The sequence below is a fragment of the Bidens hawaiensis genome, unplaced genomic scaffold, assembly GCF_021521415.1.
Source record: "Bidens hawaiensis isolate Kalapana, Puna unplaced genomic scaffold, B.hawaiensis_p1.1 tig00050714_1, whole genome shotgun sequence".
NCBI lineage: Eukaryota > Viridiplantae > Streptophyta > Magnoliopsida > Asterales > Asteraceae > Bidens > Bidens hawaiensis.
This window is the reverse complement of record NW_027499094.1, coordinates 46649-65550: the sequence shown is the minus strand read 5'-3', so window position 1 is coordinate 65550 and position 18902 is coordinate 46649. Positions and strand designations below refer to the sequence as shown.

At 34.9% G+C, this 18902-nt stretch overlaps 1 protein-coding gene across 1 annotated transcript; it reads left to right on the top strand.

Annotated features, from left to right (window-relative positions):
• The first annotated feature begins 182 nt into the window (after positions 1-182).
• LOC143598689 (laccase-13-like) lies at positions 183-3253 on the top strand. Its single transcript, XM_077076841.1, has 4 exons — positions 183-316; positions 1128-1256; positions 1342-2292; positions 3051-3253. Exons 2-4 carry the CDS (start codon positions 1160-1162, stop codon positions 3179-3181), a joined length of 1179 nt encoding a protein of 392 aa, XP_076932956.1. The 5' UTR covers positions 183-316; positions 1128-1159; the 3' UTR covers positions 3182-3253.
• Positions 3254-18902: the final 15649 nt, after the last annotated feature.

Below are 18902 nucleotides of genomic sequence, written 5' to 3'. Positions count from 1 at the left end.
GTTAGTGATTTCTACAAGATGCTTTATGTTTTGCTAGTTGTGAACTTGTGACTAAACTGTTTATTAATTAGGCATGGGATTCGGCAGCTTGGGACGCCATGGGCAGATGGTCCGGACCAGATTACTCAATGTTCAATCCAGCCAGGGAATAGTTATACGTACCGGTTTACTATAATAGATCAGGAGGGGACATTGTGGTGGCACGCTCATAGCGGATGGCTACGAGCTACAGTTTATGGAGCTCTCGTTATTCGACCAAAACTCGGATCTACTTACCCGTTTGAGCCGCCTAAACTAGAAATCCCAATTCTACTTGGTATGTAACCGCGCAATTAGTTACGTTATAACAAAAATATATCTTGTTATTTAAGCATACATTTTAGAGAGTTCGTATTGGTGGATCATTTTCAGATTAAAATATTTTGATGGTACTCTTGAAAGTTTATTAGGATAATTTTCATAGAAAACAAAATAAATATGCAAATTATGTTATGAAAAAAACTAACCAGAGTTAGACCAAAAAACTTCTATTTGTAGCCGGGAACCATTATAAAATTTTGTTGAAACGGTACAACTCTTCATGAAAGAGTGTCAGTTGACAGTTACAACTTTCAGTAATTACAACAACAAGAAAACGCCAGAATAAACTTAATCAACAACAACCAAGTTACTTCCTTGACCAAGTTACTATGATTAGTTAGCATTAATGATCGCGACTTCGACTAGGGGCACTTCCCCTAGTACCCCGCAAAAGTAACATTTTTTCCTAGGTGCGAGAAATCAAAATATTTTTGAACGAGTGTTAATTTAAATTTCTTCTTTCGTCTTGAGTAAATCGTGATTAACTAAAATAGCTTCTATTATTTTTTTTTCGGGATTTACTGAGTACAATGATGATGAGCTTGATAACACCAAATTCCTCAAACACATTTCATACTATATGGCGTTGCTCGTTTTCCCTTATTCGGTTAGAATTCGAAAATCAAAAATCTTTTCCTACTAGCTAAGATAGAATCATAGAATGTCACTGAAGCATGTCAACGAGTCCACAACACGAAAACATGTTATAATAAGAAACACAATTATGTTGTTTACAATTCTAAAATGTTGCTTAATTTGATGTACAGGCCAATGGTGGAATGGAAATATTATCAACATCATGAACCAGGCATTGTTTTCTGGCGGGGCTCCGAACGTTTCTGATGCATATACCATCAACGGGCAACCAGGCGACCTCTACAGATGCTCGAGCAAAGGTTAGATTGTTCGAGTCTTGATATTAACCAAACATAATATTTATTATTAGTCTAACAAAAGACTACATAATATTTATGATCACAGATACAATGAAATTCTATGTAGAAAGCGGCGACAGGATTCTCTTCAGGGTAATAAATTCGGCTCTCCTTCAGCAACTTTTCTTCACGATCGCAAACCATGAACTAATCGTGGTTGCAGTCGACGCACTCTACACGAAACCATTCACAACCACAACACTAATGCTTGGCCCCGGTCAATCAACCGATGTTATTCTAGTGGCGGACCAGGCTCCAGGCTACTACTACATTGCAGCCCGTGCATATGAAAGCGCCCAAAATGCACCATTCGATAACACCACCACCACTGCAATCCTCGCATATAAATTTGCACCGTGCAGTGGCCAAACCGGGCTGCGGTTAAAACCCATATTACCACAGTTACCATACTACAACGATACAGGTACGGTAACTGCCTTCACAAGTCAACTAAGAAGTCCTAGTAAAGTCTCGGTTCCAACTGGAATAACCGATGACTTGTTTTTTACTATCGGGTTAGGTCTAATAAACTGCAGCCCGGGACCAACTTGTCAAGGCCCGAATAACACACGCTTCACGGCTAGCATGAACAACGTATCGTTCGTGTTACCACTAACAACTTCATTGTTACAAGCTTATTACCAAAACATACCAAATGTTTTCACCACCGACTTCCCTCCGGTTCCAATAACGCCATTCGACTACACTGGGAACGTTCCTCGTGCACTTTGGCAGCCGATTTCCGGGACTAAACTGTATAAACTAAATTTTGGTGCTCAAGTGCAAATCGTGTTACAAGATACCGCGATTGTTTCAACTGAAAACCACCCGGTTCATCTTCACGGGTACCAATTCTACATTGTCGGTGAGGGTTTTGGTAACTTCGATCCAAAAACAGACACTAGCGCGTTTAACCTCTATGATCCGCCACAAAGAAACACAGTTAATGTGCCTGTTGGCGGATGGTCTGTGCTTCGATTCGTTGCGGATAATCCAGGTATTACGTGCATTTGATACTTTTGGTTTCCTAGTGCATGAGGATGTAGAGCTATTTAATTAGTCGTGTCCAATAGGTCATGAATAGTAATGTCATGACTAGGGGTGGCAAATGTGACCCATTGAGTTGAATGAGTTGTAATATAATGTATATAATGGGTCAGAATTGGTCAAACTAAAAAATGAAAATGATTGAAACGGGTCAAAACGGGTTAACATTTCTAAATTTTTTTTAACGCAACGAGATAAATGGAAAAAACTTTTTAGTTTTTGATTTATATTTTGAGTTATGATTTTTTAATTTTTTTTTTTTGAATTAATGAGGAGTTTCTGAAATCTACCCATTTTAACCCATTTCAAAAATCCCTCATTAAAAAGTTAAAAAAAATTAAAAAATCATAACTCCAAATATATATAAAAAACTAAAAAAGTAAAAGTACTAAAAAGTTTCCTCCGTTTTTCTCGTTCCATAACAAAACTCGAGAAATGTTTACCCTTTTTGACCCGTTTCAATCATTTTCGTTTTTCAGTTTGACCCATTCTGACCCATTATATACATTATATTACAACATATTCAACCCAATGGGTCACATTTGTCACCCCTAGTTATGACCCACATGACAATCTATTAATATTATTTTTAAACGACTTAGTAAGGGCTAGTGTCTATATATTATTATATAAAAAAATACATTATATTTTAACTCAATGGTATATAATCTGGAGTAATTCTAAGTTAAGTTATCTGGTTTACAACAGGTGTCTGGTTAATGCATTGTCACATAGATTCACATCTCACTTGGGGTTTTGCTATGAGCTTCTTGGTAGAGAATGGACCAGAAATACAACAGTCAGTCCGATCTCCACCGTTAGATCTACCTCCATGTTGATGCATATGAGACCGGAAACTGATCAACGGTTAATATATATCTTAAGTATAGTGATCTTAGATTGATAATGATTAGATGACTTTACTCAATCTAAACATATATTTTTTGGTTGTGTTAAGCTCAAGATTTTAGGCTGAAGTCCCAAACAACTTCATTTTATAATCAACTTTACAAAGCAACAAACTTCTTAAGGAACGAAAACCAGTGGCGGAGCCAAAAAAAAAGTTCTTATGGGTTTGATATTTTTCAGTGTTCGATTTTTTTCGGCGTCAAAGGTTTTGAGCCCAGATGGATCGTGTCGGTCATTAGGCCAAACATATTATACCATACAAAGGTACATCATCAACATCGAATACCATACGAAATCATATTAAATAAAAAAGTTATTGCATATTAAAATTGTTGTCTACGCGTTTATATTTTTTGAAAACGAATTAATAACATTTTCGATTGTGGTTTAAAAAAAAACTCATTTTCAATATAACAAATTTTGCAAGCATCATTCATGTAAACGCTACCCGTCCGATTAGTTCGAATATTATTTTAAAATGATGATAGAGGAATCAAAATGAGTACAATCTTATGGGTAAAAAATAGGGGGCGACAAGAGGAACTTGATTGGTCGAGTTGGTGTAATTTTACATTTTAAAAAATTTGAAGTTTTGTGTTGTATGTTCCTTCGTTTTAAGCTTCTTGCTAGGCACTGAAGTTTTTTAATAATATTTTAGCCGTAAAAAAATAAGTATTGATGAATGATGATGACCATTAAACAAAATACGATGCTACATATATTACTATAATAAAAATAATATTTTTTTAGACATATATTTTATGAGTGTAGAAATGCGACATAACTCCTCCTTCACCAATTGTACCGTCTTCTTCTTCTCCATGGGTGCTCTAAAATTAAATGACGAATTCTCAAAATGTCATAAAAACGACGACAGACTAGCTGAAGAAAACGACATCATTGTCTCTCTCTAAAATTCAAGTTTTTGTGTTTTCACCAACGAAAGGTGAAATGTTTCCGGAGATTTCGTGATACTGGGTTTACTTGTCGAAAAAAATGGGTTCGTCGTTAATTAAATCGTACCACTAAGTTATATATAAAACCGAAAATTGACCGGTTTCGGCCGAACCTGATAACTTGTATGTGGCTCCGCCACTGAACACAGCCCCCTATATTCTTAGTCAAGCTCCGCCACTACATTCAACTATTCAAGCACTAATACTGACACTTATTGTCCATTTCCAGAATTGCTTAATATTAGGGGGGAGGGGTGGTTCATTTCTCATCACACACCACCACCAATCAAATTATGCCACGTTACCAACCCCAAATCCATCACATTTTGATGGAATTTGGTAGGGGTGGTGTGGTGTGATAGGTTTTGGTATATATACATACATATATATATATATATATACATATAGGTTTTTGTGTGAGTGAGAGGAGTGTATTTTGGGTGTATAAGAGAGGGAGAGTTCCATCACTCAAACCCATCACTTGCGTGATGGCCATCACGCAACCATAATACCCATCACGCTTGAAGAAAGGACCGGCGGCGGTGTTCAATTACCCATCACGCGTGATGAGTGGCTTATCACGCACCGCCCCGTCCCCCCTTACAGTTTTTGTATGAGTTAATTTATGTATTACACAATGTGAAACCCCAAAATCTTTCCAAACCCAAAAAATAAAAACAAATATATACAAAAAACCATAAAAAATAATTACCATAACACCCCAAAAAAAAAGTTAAACCTAGATGAATATATATATGTTGATTGCTATATACATAAGTGTTGGTTAATGTGAGTACAATGTGTATAAAAATCATCATCACCCGCCCATATTTGATATAAATAGATTAATTAGAAGTAAATGAAAGTCAGCTGTATAGTAGCCGGCAAGTGACAGTACGTGTACTCAGCCAGCCTCTGAGATCAAGTTATTACTGCATTTAACACCCACACCATATAATAATTAACATCCATCTGACTATTCCAACTCACCATTTTTATGGCGTAATGATTGATTGGGTCCATTTCAGGCCCAACCATCTCCATCTCTTTTATTAAATTATTATATACTAATGTTTTAACTCTCTTAACCAAGTTGCATAATTATTGTATGTTTGTATAGTTACATAACATCTTTCAAGATCGAAGAAAAATGTAATCGATTGGAATAGTTGATGTAAATTTGATTTACTACGTATGTAAGTTGCTAGTTCGCCTTTGTTAATATAATGCCACCATTAAAAAAAATAACATAACATATCATCTACTCAACTAATGTTTTACCCAATACGTCCGATTAGTGCAAATCGTTATGTACTTGTAGCATGTGAGTATTACATCGCACATGCTACTAGTGCAAACCATTGTCTACTTCATCACGGTACACTTCGTGCTTTACAAATTTTGGTTTTGACTAAGCGAAAAGATAGCTTATAGGTTGCCCACAAGGTTTTTAGTTTTTCTTTTTTAGAAACGTACCGACCTCTATTGGTTAGCAATCAAATGAATTCTTCGACATTTTAAGAGGACTAGCTCTCATGGCTTAACGATTTTTAGCTCGTTTGCCACTTTATTTTCATGGTCGTACTGATACCGATACTGATACCGCCTGACATGTTATTTCGATTACCCCATCCCTAGCTCAACCAATCGCTACTATGTTTTTCGTGGCTCTACTCTCATCAGTTGGAGTACCAAGAAAACATTACACAATTACTTGATCTAGTACCGAGCTAGTTGAATACCATGCCCTAAACCACATTGTTACTAATTAAACACGACGTCGGATCAAGTCTCTAGTGCACGAGTTACAATTATCTTCCTCTAGATCTCTCAAATTGTGTTGTGATAATCTTGGAGCTAGCTTATCAACACACAAAAACCTTGACATAAATCACATTTTATTCTAGACATGTTTTTCACTCGCATTCTCAAAATCCGTTTATGTTGCGCAGTTTAGTTAATCAAGCGTCAAGTCAATGTCGCCTAGCTTGTGAACGATGTTCGAATAGTTAGGCTGAGGGGTGCGGAGCGCTAGTCAGGGCGCGTGAGGGCGTTCGCTAGCGCCCCGGGGCGCGAGAGCCACACCACCGGGGCGCGAGAGGGGCGCGAGAGGGGCGCGAGAGCGGAAAACGAGGCAGGCGCGGGCTGGGTAGCGGCTGGGAATGGCGTGATGATGCATGGGATTCCGGAATAGAGCCGTTGGGCTCAATATTATATTAAAAAAAAAAATTGTTTTTATGTTAATAGATTTTTAATTAACAAAAAATTGAAATCAAATCGTAAAAACTATCTTCTAATTAGTTTTCATGTTAATAGATTTTTAATTAATGTTTTGTTTTTAATAATACGTTTTTTTAATACATTTATAAAAAAAAAAAAAAAAAAACCGCTCGCGCCCCCTCTCGCGCCCCTCCACACCATGCCCCGGGGCGCTATCACCACTACCAATACCCATCTTATCAAGTTTCTCTCTCTGCCACACGTCACAATATTATTGGATGGCGCCCCCACTCACGCCCCCTCTCGCGCCCCCCACACCCCTCAGCCTTACATGTTAAATGGTCAAGTTAGTTAGTCAAAGTCACTAACTGATTCAGGTAGTTTACACTTTACAGTCACTTTTTTAATATGCAATAAGTCTATACATAACAATCATGTCACACTTTTTTACTAGGAAATAGAAGCCAAAAAGTACAAAACATCATAATCTAACTTTAGCTAACATGAGAAAAAGATTGATGTTACTGGTAACATGTGACGGTCCCATTTCGATCGCGAATATATTCCTACTGTCCAAATTCGTAGACACACGTCATTTAGTGTGGTACCGGAGAACACTTTACGACAAACTTGAAATATTTAGATGAAGATGTGGAGGGAGTAAAATATATAGTAGTAATTATAAAGAAGACGTGATCCAAACGAAGTTATGAAAGGAGTCAACATCTACATTACAATACATTAAAGACACCCTACAACTAAAACATGGACATTATTATCAGTTAATAAGTGTAGGGAACCAATATATAGAAATTAGCAATTACACCATTGATTATAAATAGACATTTATTTCTGTTTAAATATAGTAGGCGGGTTAGGTGGATTTAGAAGTACAGAATATTGGTTGTTAAAGAAAAAGAATAATAGCCAACGCCTAACATACATCTGTAGTTTAAAAGACGTACTGTGTATGCGGGCATATATTGTCTGAAAATACAATACAAACTTATTCATTTGAGAGTTATTAATTATGAAACAAAGTCTGGTGCGATCTTAACTGGGTTTTAAGTTAAACTTAATAGAACACTATTTTTTAGCATAAAAAAAACCATTTGTTGGCAAAAGAAACACATAAAAACTAATGAGGTGATGTATATATGAATTTCAAGATTCTAACACATGCCCAAATAATTTATGTTCTGTAACTTATTAATAAAAATTCCTATGTTAGTATTACTAAATAACTAAGTGAAATTACATTAAAATTACAAATAAACAAATAAATATGTATAACTATATATATATTTTACTTTGTCACGTAGAAGGTTACAAACTAGGTTCGTCGATGCATGTTGGGGATACGATACTATAGTTCGATTTGTTGCCCAATTACCTGAAAGTGGGCACTATTTCTGAACACTTTACTAATGTGGGGTGTATTGGGGGTGTATTAGTGATACTAAATATTGTGAGAACAAGTATAACAAAATTAGCAATTACTTTTCTTAGTTGTAAAAACTTTTAGAATAAAAAAAATAAAAATATATTATTTATTTATCTCTTATGAAATTCAAAATCATTGTGAACAAATTTCGTTTGTGTATATAACTTCACCTCTTCACACACGTGTAAGTCATTTATAGGTTATATTATATATTAATCTATACATATATATAATCTAAACGTTTGTAAATAGACACTTAAAATTTTAATAACATATAAAAAATAGTTTATTGTTTTTTATGTATATAACATAAGTACCGTAAAATGTACAAAACTTTAGCATGTGAGTTAAAAAAGATGTTACAATTTACAAGAACACAATTCTAAAATGAGTTGTGTTGCTTACTCGTTTTTAGACAATTAAAAGAAAATAACATACATTTGTAAATTAAATTTGAATTTAGTTTCAGAATATTTTCAGGGGGTAGGTAGAGTTGAATGTGTTTTATGAGGTCAAAGGATCAAATAGGACGACCAAATCCTCAATTTTGGCTATTAAGAAACTATTTTTATATAAATATAAAGACATTTTACGTTAGCTGGATTTTTTAAAAAAAATTATAGAAAACAAAAAAAAACCTCTATATTATGCAATCAGATAATAATAATCCTATAACAGCCCTTACAAAATCCATAATTAATTAAATCTCTTGTCAATCTAAAAAAGACATTGCTCAAAATTAAGAGAAAAAGATAGGAATCAAAGGAAAACACGAGATATCCTGAAGTATATCGGGATATCGACATAATTGAAGGTGGTGCCAACATTATTGGCAGAGATGGAGTAAAAGGAAGCCGTGAGGCTCAGGATAGACAGCGCCTTGATTAATATCATATGTAAAAACTATACATGCATAGATATATATAGGCGCTATCCCTCCTGAGCTTTACAGATTCTTTTCTACTGATATGCATGTCTCGTCAACATCCACAACAAATCACATGTTATTTCAAACCTTCTTATAGAAGTATGTTATCGTCGCTTCATATACGCATACATACACATATAATATATGCATATACATGTATGCATATGTGTGGGTAGTGGAGAGAAAGCGAAGGGGTATGGTCGTATTTATAAAGGGTAGGGGTGTATATGGGGGCCAATTTTCTGGCAAATTGAATTTGATGAATGAGAATATTTAATGGTAGGTTTAGACTTTAGGGCCAACAATTTATGGGTTTTCTATTTGTTTATATATGTGAGTTTTGTCTTATATACCGTCAAGTGTATAAAAAAATAGTATATTATATAGATAGTTCATGTTATATATATAAAGTTGTGGACTTGATCTCTTATATTACAAATAGTGGTCAAAATGTTATAATCCGTCAAACAAAGGCCACTAAACTAGACGTTCAGTTTATAACAGGCGTGTTGACTTTTTTATTTTATTTTTAATGATATATCCATATTATTTTTTTATTGTAAATACGTTTTTTTTAATTGCCGACGGGTCACCAATAGATTTATCAAAATTTAATAATAATAACAGTAATAATAATAGTAAATTAATTTAGACGTCAGTAATATCCAATTCATGAAATTGAGATTATCACCAACGGATTAATGACAACTACCAATGTTGGTAAACCAAAACAATGGTAGTTGAGATGGGTAATGCTTTTCAGTAGACCATTCATCTGTAATTAATCTGCTGGTAATAATGAAGATACGATTTCGTTTGAAATTCCTGTCCAAGCTTTTAGTTATTTTTCGAGTAGAAAAGTGCATCGATGAACTGTCAGCCAGTAATTCTTTGATGAGAAGACTGCCCACTAGGATTTTTAGCCGTTGAGGCTCAGTTTGTGATAACTTCTTTTGTCGTTAAATCTATCGGTTTATGATCTATATAGCGACGAACACCTACCATGAATTAATAACAACCAAACCTTACCTAATTCGAAAAATAAAATAAAATGAATTATTCATTCCTTTTTGTACGACGCCTATAACTACATATCTTCAATTTGTTTCTTTCATCTCCCCAAACCTCCCTATTTTCACATATACATTAACCATTTTAACTATTTAAATGTAATTAAAATGTTGCAATTAGAGATCTTGAGATTAAAATCTGTCATAAATGATCTTTGAATCATTGTGTGTGCTAGTCCAGATTACCTATATTTTGAGAATTGCACGTTATTAGCATGAGTTTCTGTATAGCTCTAATTTTACGATCGAAATCGAGCTGGACAATACACATAGTAATGGATCAGTCTCTTTACTACCATACGTACTAGTGACTCAAAAATATCTGTATTTTATCTATAATATCTAGAAATGTAATTTATTTTACGAAGAATATAATTTTCTTTAGTTTTTTTTTATGTTTTTAATATCATAGTGACTTATCATGATATAATGTGTCTTTTCGTAATCTATACCGGTCCACTAACATGACAAGGCACACCAAGGCGTACCATAGTACGTATTTTTATACAAATAAAATATAATACCAAAACATATGCAAACCCATAATCTAGATCGGCCTGATAAGTTCCCCGAAAGGCCCAACTTAATATATTTCTTTATGGGCCGTGTAGGTTTACTACTAGTACCAAGTACCAACTTGTGTCAATCCAACTTCTTAACGAAGCCCATTTCAAAACAATCTACCAAATCCAATTCCGTGCTTTTATAACAAATAGTACTCCTAGTGTGGTGCACAAATCGGGTTTTTTAAATACCTGGGTTCGGGTATGAAATCAGGTTCGGGGATGACCGGGTACGAGTATGACCGGGTATTGGTAATAATCGGGTCAGGTATAGAACCGGGTATTCTAAAACCGGGTATTTGAATACCTTATTATTGGGCATTGAAAAAACCTATTTACGGGTTTTTTCGGGTTTTTTTTTTCGGGTATTTTTCGGGTATAGATTGGATTTTTTAAAAGTTTGCAGTTTTAGGGTATTTTTGGGGTATTTTTAAGGTATTTTTCGGGTATACATCGGGTATTTGAAATACCCGGTTTCGGGTATTGGAAAAACCTGGTTCCGGGTATGGAAACGGTTCGGGTTTCCGGATATTACTGGGTACAAATTGGGTCCGGTTCGGGTTCGGGTTTTAGTGCCAAAATGCATACCCTATCCGTACCCTACGGGTAGGGTCGGGTACGGGTTCCGGTATTAAAAACCCGGGTATTAAAAAAACCGGTTCCGGGTTTTTATTTCGGGTCCAGTTCGGTTCGGGCTTTTTGCGCACCTCTAAGTACTCCTAGTGTACAACCAACGGGGATCCCGATCTGATCCGATCCGATCCATCGTCTTGAAATTGGTTTGGATATATATACTTGGGAACCGCTTTGGGCTGAAACCGATCTGAACTAGTAATTTTCTATTAGAAACCGGTTTCTAAGCCAATCCAATTTGGGTAATCTGGCTTTGATTTTGTTCGATTCGTTTGGAAACAGTTTGGTTTGGCCCACAAATCGGTTTTGGGCACACTTATGACTTATGCTTAGCGACATGGCAATAATATGTTTATCGTAAAACATGTTAAATTTTATACAGTTTATAAATCATACATCAAAAAACATTTCACGTGAGGAAATGAAAACTTAGGATATAAAAAATAAGTTTTTGTTAGAATATTACCGTAATTTTGAGAATATTGGATATGAAGAAAGAAGTAAATATATGATAATGTTTTCTGGGGATAATCTTTCGTTTACATCATAGTATTATTTATACTACACAAAAGTAAAAATTACCGACAAACTCAAATTATTGGATTTACTTTGAGTGTTCATGTGTCTATATATTTGACAAATGTGTAAAAGGTGGCATGCAACTTGCAAGATCGTCGGTGGTTGGTGTTCATGTGTCTATATATTTGACAAATGTGCAAAAGGTGACATGCAACTTGCAAGATCGTCGGTGGTTGGTTTCACAACACTCCCCCTTGGATGACACCTTTTCAAAACTTCGGGATATTGAATTACTGCCTCATTAAAAACCTTGCTAAAGGAAAACCCAATGGGAAAAAACTTTAGCTAAGGGAAAAAGAGTGCAGTATATAGCTCCCCCTCAAATTGCAGGTCGTTACATTGTTCGTACATGGCGCATGCCAATATCATGAACATGTTTCCTGAATGTTGCTGTGGGAAGTGCTTTTGTGAAAAGATCAGCTGAGTTGTTGCTGGACTGGACATATCTCATTTCAACCTGATTGTCTTTAATAAGGTCTCGAGTATACTCAAAGTATCTTGGTGGTATATGCTTTGTTCTGTCACTTTTGATATATCCTTCCTTCATTTGCGAGACACAAGCTGCATTATCTTCATAGATAGGAGTTGGAATTCGATCTTTTTCCAGTCCACAAGAAATCAATATGTGTCGTGACATAGATCTTAACCATACACATTCTCTTGAAGCTTCATGCAATGCAATGACTTCAGCATGATTTGAAGATGTTGCAATGAGTGTTTGTTTCTGAGAACGCCATGAAATCGCAGTTCCTCCATTCTTAAATACATATCCAGTTTGAGATTTTGCTTTATGGGGATCAGATAAATAACCAGCATCTGCATAACCAACTAACCCTTCTTTTGAATCGTTAGGATAAAATAAACCTAAATCAACAGTTCCTTTTAAATACCGAAAAATATGTTTAATGCCATTCCAATGTCTTTTAGTAGGGGATGAACTGAATCTTGCCAATAAATTAACTGCAAAAGAAATGTCAGGTCTTGTACAGTTAGTAAGATACATAAGTGCTCCAATTGCACTGAGGTATGGTACTTCGGGACCAAGAATCTCTTCATTATTTTCGCAAGGACGAAATGGATCAATGTCAACATTGAGTGATCTAATAACCATCGGTGTGCTTAAAGGATTTGCTTTGTCCATATTGAAATGTTTTAAGAGTTTCTCAGTATAAGTTGACTGATGCACAAGTATCCCATTATGCATATGCTCAATTTGTAAACCAAGACAATATTTGGTTTTTCCAAGATCTTTCATTTCGAATTCTTTCTTTAAAAGAGCAATTGCTTCATTAATTTCTTTTTGTGTCCCAATTAAATTTAGATCGTCAACATACACAGCTATGATCACATATCCTGATGTTGTCTTCTTGATGAAGACACATGGACAAATAAGATTATTTGTGTATCCTTTGCTTATCAAATAATCACTCAAACGATTGTACCACATCCTTCCAGATTGTTTCAGTCCATATAAGGATCTTTGTAATTTGATGGAATACATTTCCTTAGGCTTTGAGCTTATTGCATCGGGGAGTTTAAATCCTTCGGGAATTTTCATATAGATGTCACTATCTAGTGATCCATACAAGTAAGCTGTGACAACATCCATAAGACGCATCTCTAACTTTTTAGAGACTGCTAAGCTGATTAAATATCTAAACGTAATAGCATCCATGACAGGAGAATACGTTTCTTCATAGTCAATTCCTGGCCTCTGAGAAAAACCTTGAGCTACAAGTCTTGCTTTATATCTTGTAACTTCATTTTTCTCATTTCGTTTTCTCACAAAAACCCATTTATATCCTACAGGTTTCATTGACTTTGGTGTAATGACAATAGGTCCAAAAACCTTTCGATTGTTTAGTGAGTTTAATTCAGCTTGCATAGCATCTTTCCATTTGTTCCAATCTTGTCGATTTTTACAATCATCTACAGATTTTGGTTCAGGGTCATCATTTTCTTCCATGATATCGCTTGCCACAGAATAAGAAAATATATCATCAATATTTTCCATTTCATCTCGATCCCACATTATATGTGATTTACCATAGTTTATTGACAATTCTTTATTGGAATCATTTATTTCTTCCTGAGGAAATGTTATATCATTTATTCTTTCCTGAGGGAAGGTTTTGTCAATCATTCCTTCCTTAGGGTCAGTATCCTTCTCATAACCCTTTCTTTTTCGAGGATTTTTATCCTTTGAACCGATTGGCCTTCCACGTTTTAAACGTTTTTGAGATTCATGAGGCGCATTATTATGGTTTTGCTTGCTTGGAATCTCAACTCGAGCTGGAGCATTAGCAGCTGGTATATGAGATTTAGTGACCCTGTTTATATCAGTAAATGCATCAGGTAACTGATTTGCAATTTCTTGTAGATGTATTATTTTTTGAACCTCTGTCTCACTTTGTTTTGATCTTGGGTCTAGGTGTAACAATGATGGCACACACCATGATATATCTCTTTCTTGCCTTTTCATTTCTCCCCCTAATGCTGGGAACATTGTCTCGTTAAAATGACAATCAGCAAAACGTGCTGTAAATACATCACCTGTTAAAGGTTCAAGGTATCTTATGATGGAAGATGTTTCATATCCAACATATATTCCCAACCTTCTTTGGGGACCCATTTTTGTGCGTTGTGGTGGTGCAATAGGAACATACACAGCACAACCAAAAATCTAAGATGAGAGATATTTGGCTCATTTCCAGAAACAAGTTGTGTGGGAGAGTATTTATGATTTGCACTTGGTCTCATGCGGATTAATGATCCAGCATGCATAATTGCATGACCCCAAATAGAAACAGGGAGTTTTGTCCTCATTATTAATGGTCTAGCTATTAGCTGAAGGCGTTTGATCAACGACTTGGCTAAGCCATTTTGTGTGTGTACATGAGCAACAGGGTGTTCTACAACAATTCCCACAGACATGCAATAATCATCAAAAGCATGTGATGTAAATTCTCCCGCATTATCAAGCCTTACTCTTTTAATGGTATAATCCGGAAAATGTGCACGTAATTTGATAATTTGAGCAAGAAATTTTGCAAAAGCAACATTACGAGTCGATAATAAAGAGATATTAGACCATCTGCTGGATGCGTCTATTAAGACCATGAAGTATCTAAATGGTCCACATGGTGGATGAATTGGTCCACATATGTCACCTTGAATTCTTTCAAGAAACATTGGTGTTTCTTTATCGACTTTTAATGGCGAAGGCCTTGTAATTAATTTTCCAAGAGAACAAGATGTACATTGAGGCATTTTATCTATTTTATGGATCTTTTGACCTTTCAGTGGATGCCCATGTGTATTTTCAATGATCCTTTTCATCATTGTGGATCCTGGATGGCCTAATCTGTCATGCCATAAGTTTATGATACCAGAATCGCAACAATTTTCTTTGACTGTCATATGTGCTTGAGGCACATTTAAATATGTATAATGCAAACCAGAATGGAGCATTGGCAATTTTTCCAATATTTGATCTTTGCTTATGATATGCAAATATTTTTCATTACTAACAGTCCTTGACTGAGTATCATATCCATTATGATATATGTTTCTGAAACTCAACAAATTTCTTGTTGATTTTGGGGAAAATAAAGCATTTTCTATTTTGAGCTTTGTACCATTTGGTAATGTTAAATTAGCTTTTCCCACTCCTTCTATCAAGTTTGTAGGACCTGATATTGTATTGATGATCCCTTTTGTTGGTTTCAGTTCATAAAAATATTTTTTAGATCTAAGTATAGTATGCGTGGCTCCACTATCCGCTATACATATATCTTCTTCATTTGTTTAATCTTGTGCTCCGGTGATTTTCATTTTAAATCTTGAAAAATATTAAGAGAAAAAAATAAGTGTATAACGAAGACATATGATATTTTAATAAGAAATTTAATTGAAACACAAGTAGTACATGGAAGAGAAACTACATAATTAAAGATAATGAGAACACACTTAATAATTGCATCTAATTATAGTAGTCAAGCAACTTTGTTTCAAAGTTCCATCCCAAAGTCTTCAATGCTCAGCTCAGCATTAATATTATTAAAGTTATCAACATGGTTCACTTCTTTCTCTTTTCCTTTTAGAGAGGCTTGGTACAGTTCACACAGATGTGGAGCTGTGCGACAAGCCTTTGCCCAGTGGTTTGTACTTCCACATCTAAAACATGAAGTGCCATTATTTTCGGACCTACCAGCTTCATTCCATTTATTTTGGTGGTTGGAATTGGTATTGTGTGGGACATGATAATTATTGGCTCTATGGTTACGACCACGGCCACGACCACGACCGTAAGAGTTATTGTTCCATTTGAATGAATGCTTACGATCATTAAAATGCCTTTTGTCAAAATGACCACGTCCACGGCCTCGTTCTCGACTTTGTTCCCATTTATGATCAGAATTTTTATGAGAACTTTTGTGAGCAACATGTGCTTCTGGTATTGCTAATGAACCCGTGGGACGAGATTGATGATTTTTCATCAATAATTCATTATTTTTCTCGGCTACAAGGAGTAATGCATTTAGATCAGAGTATCTCTTAAAATTCTGCAAACGATAATGTGTTTGCAAGTTTATATTTGATGCATGAAACGTGGAGAAAGTTTTCTCTAACTTTTCTTCCTCTGTTACGGGATACCCACAAAATTCTAGCTTTGAACAAATTCGGTATAAAGCAGAGGTGTAATCATTTACCCTATTAAAATCTTGGAACCTAAGACTGTTCCATTCATCTCTAGAAGTAGGAAGTAAAACTTCCTTTAGATGACCGAATCTGCTTTTCAAATCTTCCCATATCATATATGGGTTATCATAGTTAAAATACTCATGCTGTAGCAATTCATCAATATGTTTATGGATGAAAACATCAGCTCTTGCTTTATCCTGGTCAGAGCAATCATTGTATTCTTGGATTGCGTCTAACACATCCATAGATTTTAAATGTCTTTTGACATTTGCTGTCCAAGACATATAATTTTCTCCAGAAATGTTGAGTGCTGGGAATTCGAGTTTTGCTATATTTGACATTTTGTTGCTAAACATAATAGAGCAAATAATAAGATAAATATTAGAATCCATATATATCAATCAACAATGAGATATAATACATTGGTAGAGCTATAAACATATAAAAGAAAAAGAACATGCCGAACTCTTCAGATGGGAGATTAAAAATTAGAATGAGAAGTAGTATAAGCATTATAGTGACCAACATCAAAACCGGGTGAATCATTTTGAGAATTTTATCTTGGATAAATTTAATAAGAAGAATGTTTGTTGTAAATGAAATGGGGTTAATTATTGGTTATTTATAGTGAAAGTTTATAACCCATTTATAACGGTTATATTACCGTTTATAACGGTAATATTACCGTTTGTGTGTGTGTATATATATAATATATAATATTAATTATTTTAAAGTAAGATAATAATTAAGATATTAAATACAGTTTATTTTATAAAATATATATAATTAGTATGCACAATAATAAGAATAGAATTGTTAGTGTAAATAAATCTAACTTCTAAATGAGATATTAGTGTGCATATATAAATAAAAGTTAGAATAGTTATCAAATTTTAATAACAATGTTTATACACATTATTGCTATTACTCAGTATATTAGTTAGTATATGTATATGCATAGATATATATCTAATGTACATAATTAAAGAAGTGTTTATGATGCTTATGTAGATACCTTTGTGTCTATTACCTTTCTTGGTTAGGATATAAGCGGTTCGTGCTGATAACGTGTTAGAATATTACCGTAATTTTGTGAATATTGGATATGAAGAAAGAAAGAAGTAAATATATGAGAATGTTTTATGGGGATAATCTTTCGTTTACATCATAGTATTATTTATACTACACAAAAGTAAAAATTACCGACAAACTCAAATTATTGGATTTACTTTGAGTGTTCATGTGTCTATATATTTACAAATGTGTAAAAGGTGGCATGCAACTTGCAAGATCGTCGGTGGTTGGTGTTCATGTGTCTATATATTTGACAAATGTGTAAAAGGTGGCATGCAACTTGCAAGATCGTCGGTGGTTGATTTCACAACAGTTTTTATATGGGCTTTAGTTTATGAGTTGGGCCTTATTTTATGAGGATACTCATTGTACTATATGTAAGTAGAGGTGCACAAAAAACCTGAACTCGGAACCGGACTCGAAATAAATACCTGGAACCGGTTTTTCTAATACTCGGGTTTTTTATACCGGAACCCGTACCCGACCCTACCCGTAGGGTACGGATAGGGTATGCATTTTGGCACTAAAACCCGAACCCGAACCGAACCCGATTTGTACCCGGTAATACCCGAAAACCCGATTTGTACCCGGTAATACCCGAACCCGAAACCGGGTATTTCAAATACCCGATGTATACCCGAAAAATACCTTAAAAATACCCGAATAATACCCCTAAAAAGTGTAAACTTTTAAAAAATCCAATTAATACCAAAAAAATACCGGAAAAAAACCCGTAAATAGGGTTTTTTCAGTACCCGATAATAGGGTATTCAAATACCCGGTTTTAGAATACCCGGTGCTATACCCGACCCGAACCCGATGCATAGGGTATGGTTTTTAGAGACAATACCCTACCCGAACCCGACCCGATTACTACCAATACCCGATCATACCCGAACCCGATTCTATACCCAAACCATAAAAAACCCGATTTGTGCACCTCTATATGTAAGTATGTAACGTACATAACAATAAACATGACGAATTTGACATGTGTCCACCTTGAAAGAATACCTTACGTCGTACGTAACATGCATTCTTTCAAGGTTCCATTGTATAATAACGAAACATGCATTCTTTCAAGGTTCTATTGTATAATAACGAAAGAGTCGTTTGCACGTGTTTGTTATACACATTCAAGAGTATTTTACATAGGGTAGACCCAGTTGTTGGTTAAAAGAGTAAAATGTTCCAAACTAACCTTTTTTAGTGTTGTCTTGTATTCAAAACTCGTGCATATGTGATACATACATATGAAGGGAGAGCCCGATTCATCACATATATTCTAAAAGTGACATCACTGTATTGTATGAACCCTTGAACTAAACATTCAAGACATGTAACAAGACGGATATTTGGGTATGAGACTAGATTTAAGTCTGCTGACGAGGTTACAATAATATAAGATTATGAATACAAATTACAAATCTTAGTCACATTGTTACCCCTAAACTATATAGACCAACATTGACAGTTAAAG

Excerpts from the sequence above, each read along its gene's own strand:
- LOC143598689 (XM_077076841.1), top strand. The coding sequence starts at position 1,160 with ATGAACCAGGCATTGTTTTCTGGCGGGGCTCCGAACGTTTCTGATGCA. Across the intron at positions 1,257-1,341 it reads CTACAGATGCTCGAGCAAAG|ATACAATGAAATTCTATGTA; the intron begins GTTAGATTGTTC and ends TTATGATCACAG. Across the intron at positions 2,293-3,050 it reads ATTCGTTGCGGATAATCCAG|GTGTCTGGTTAATGCATTGT; the intron begins GTATTACGTGCA and ends GGTTTACAACAG.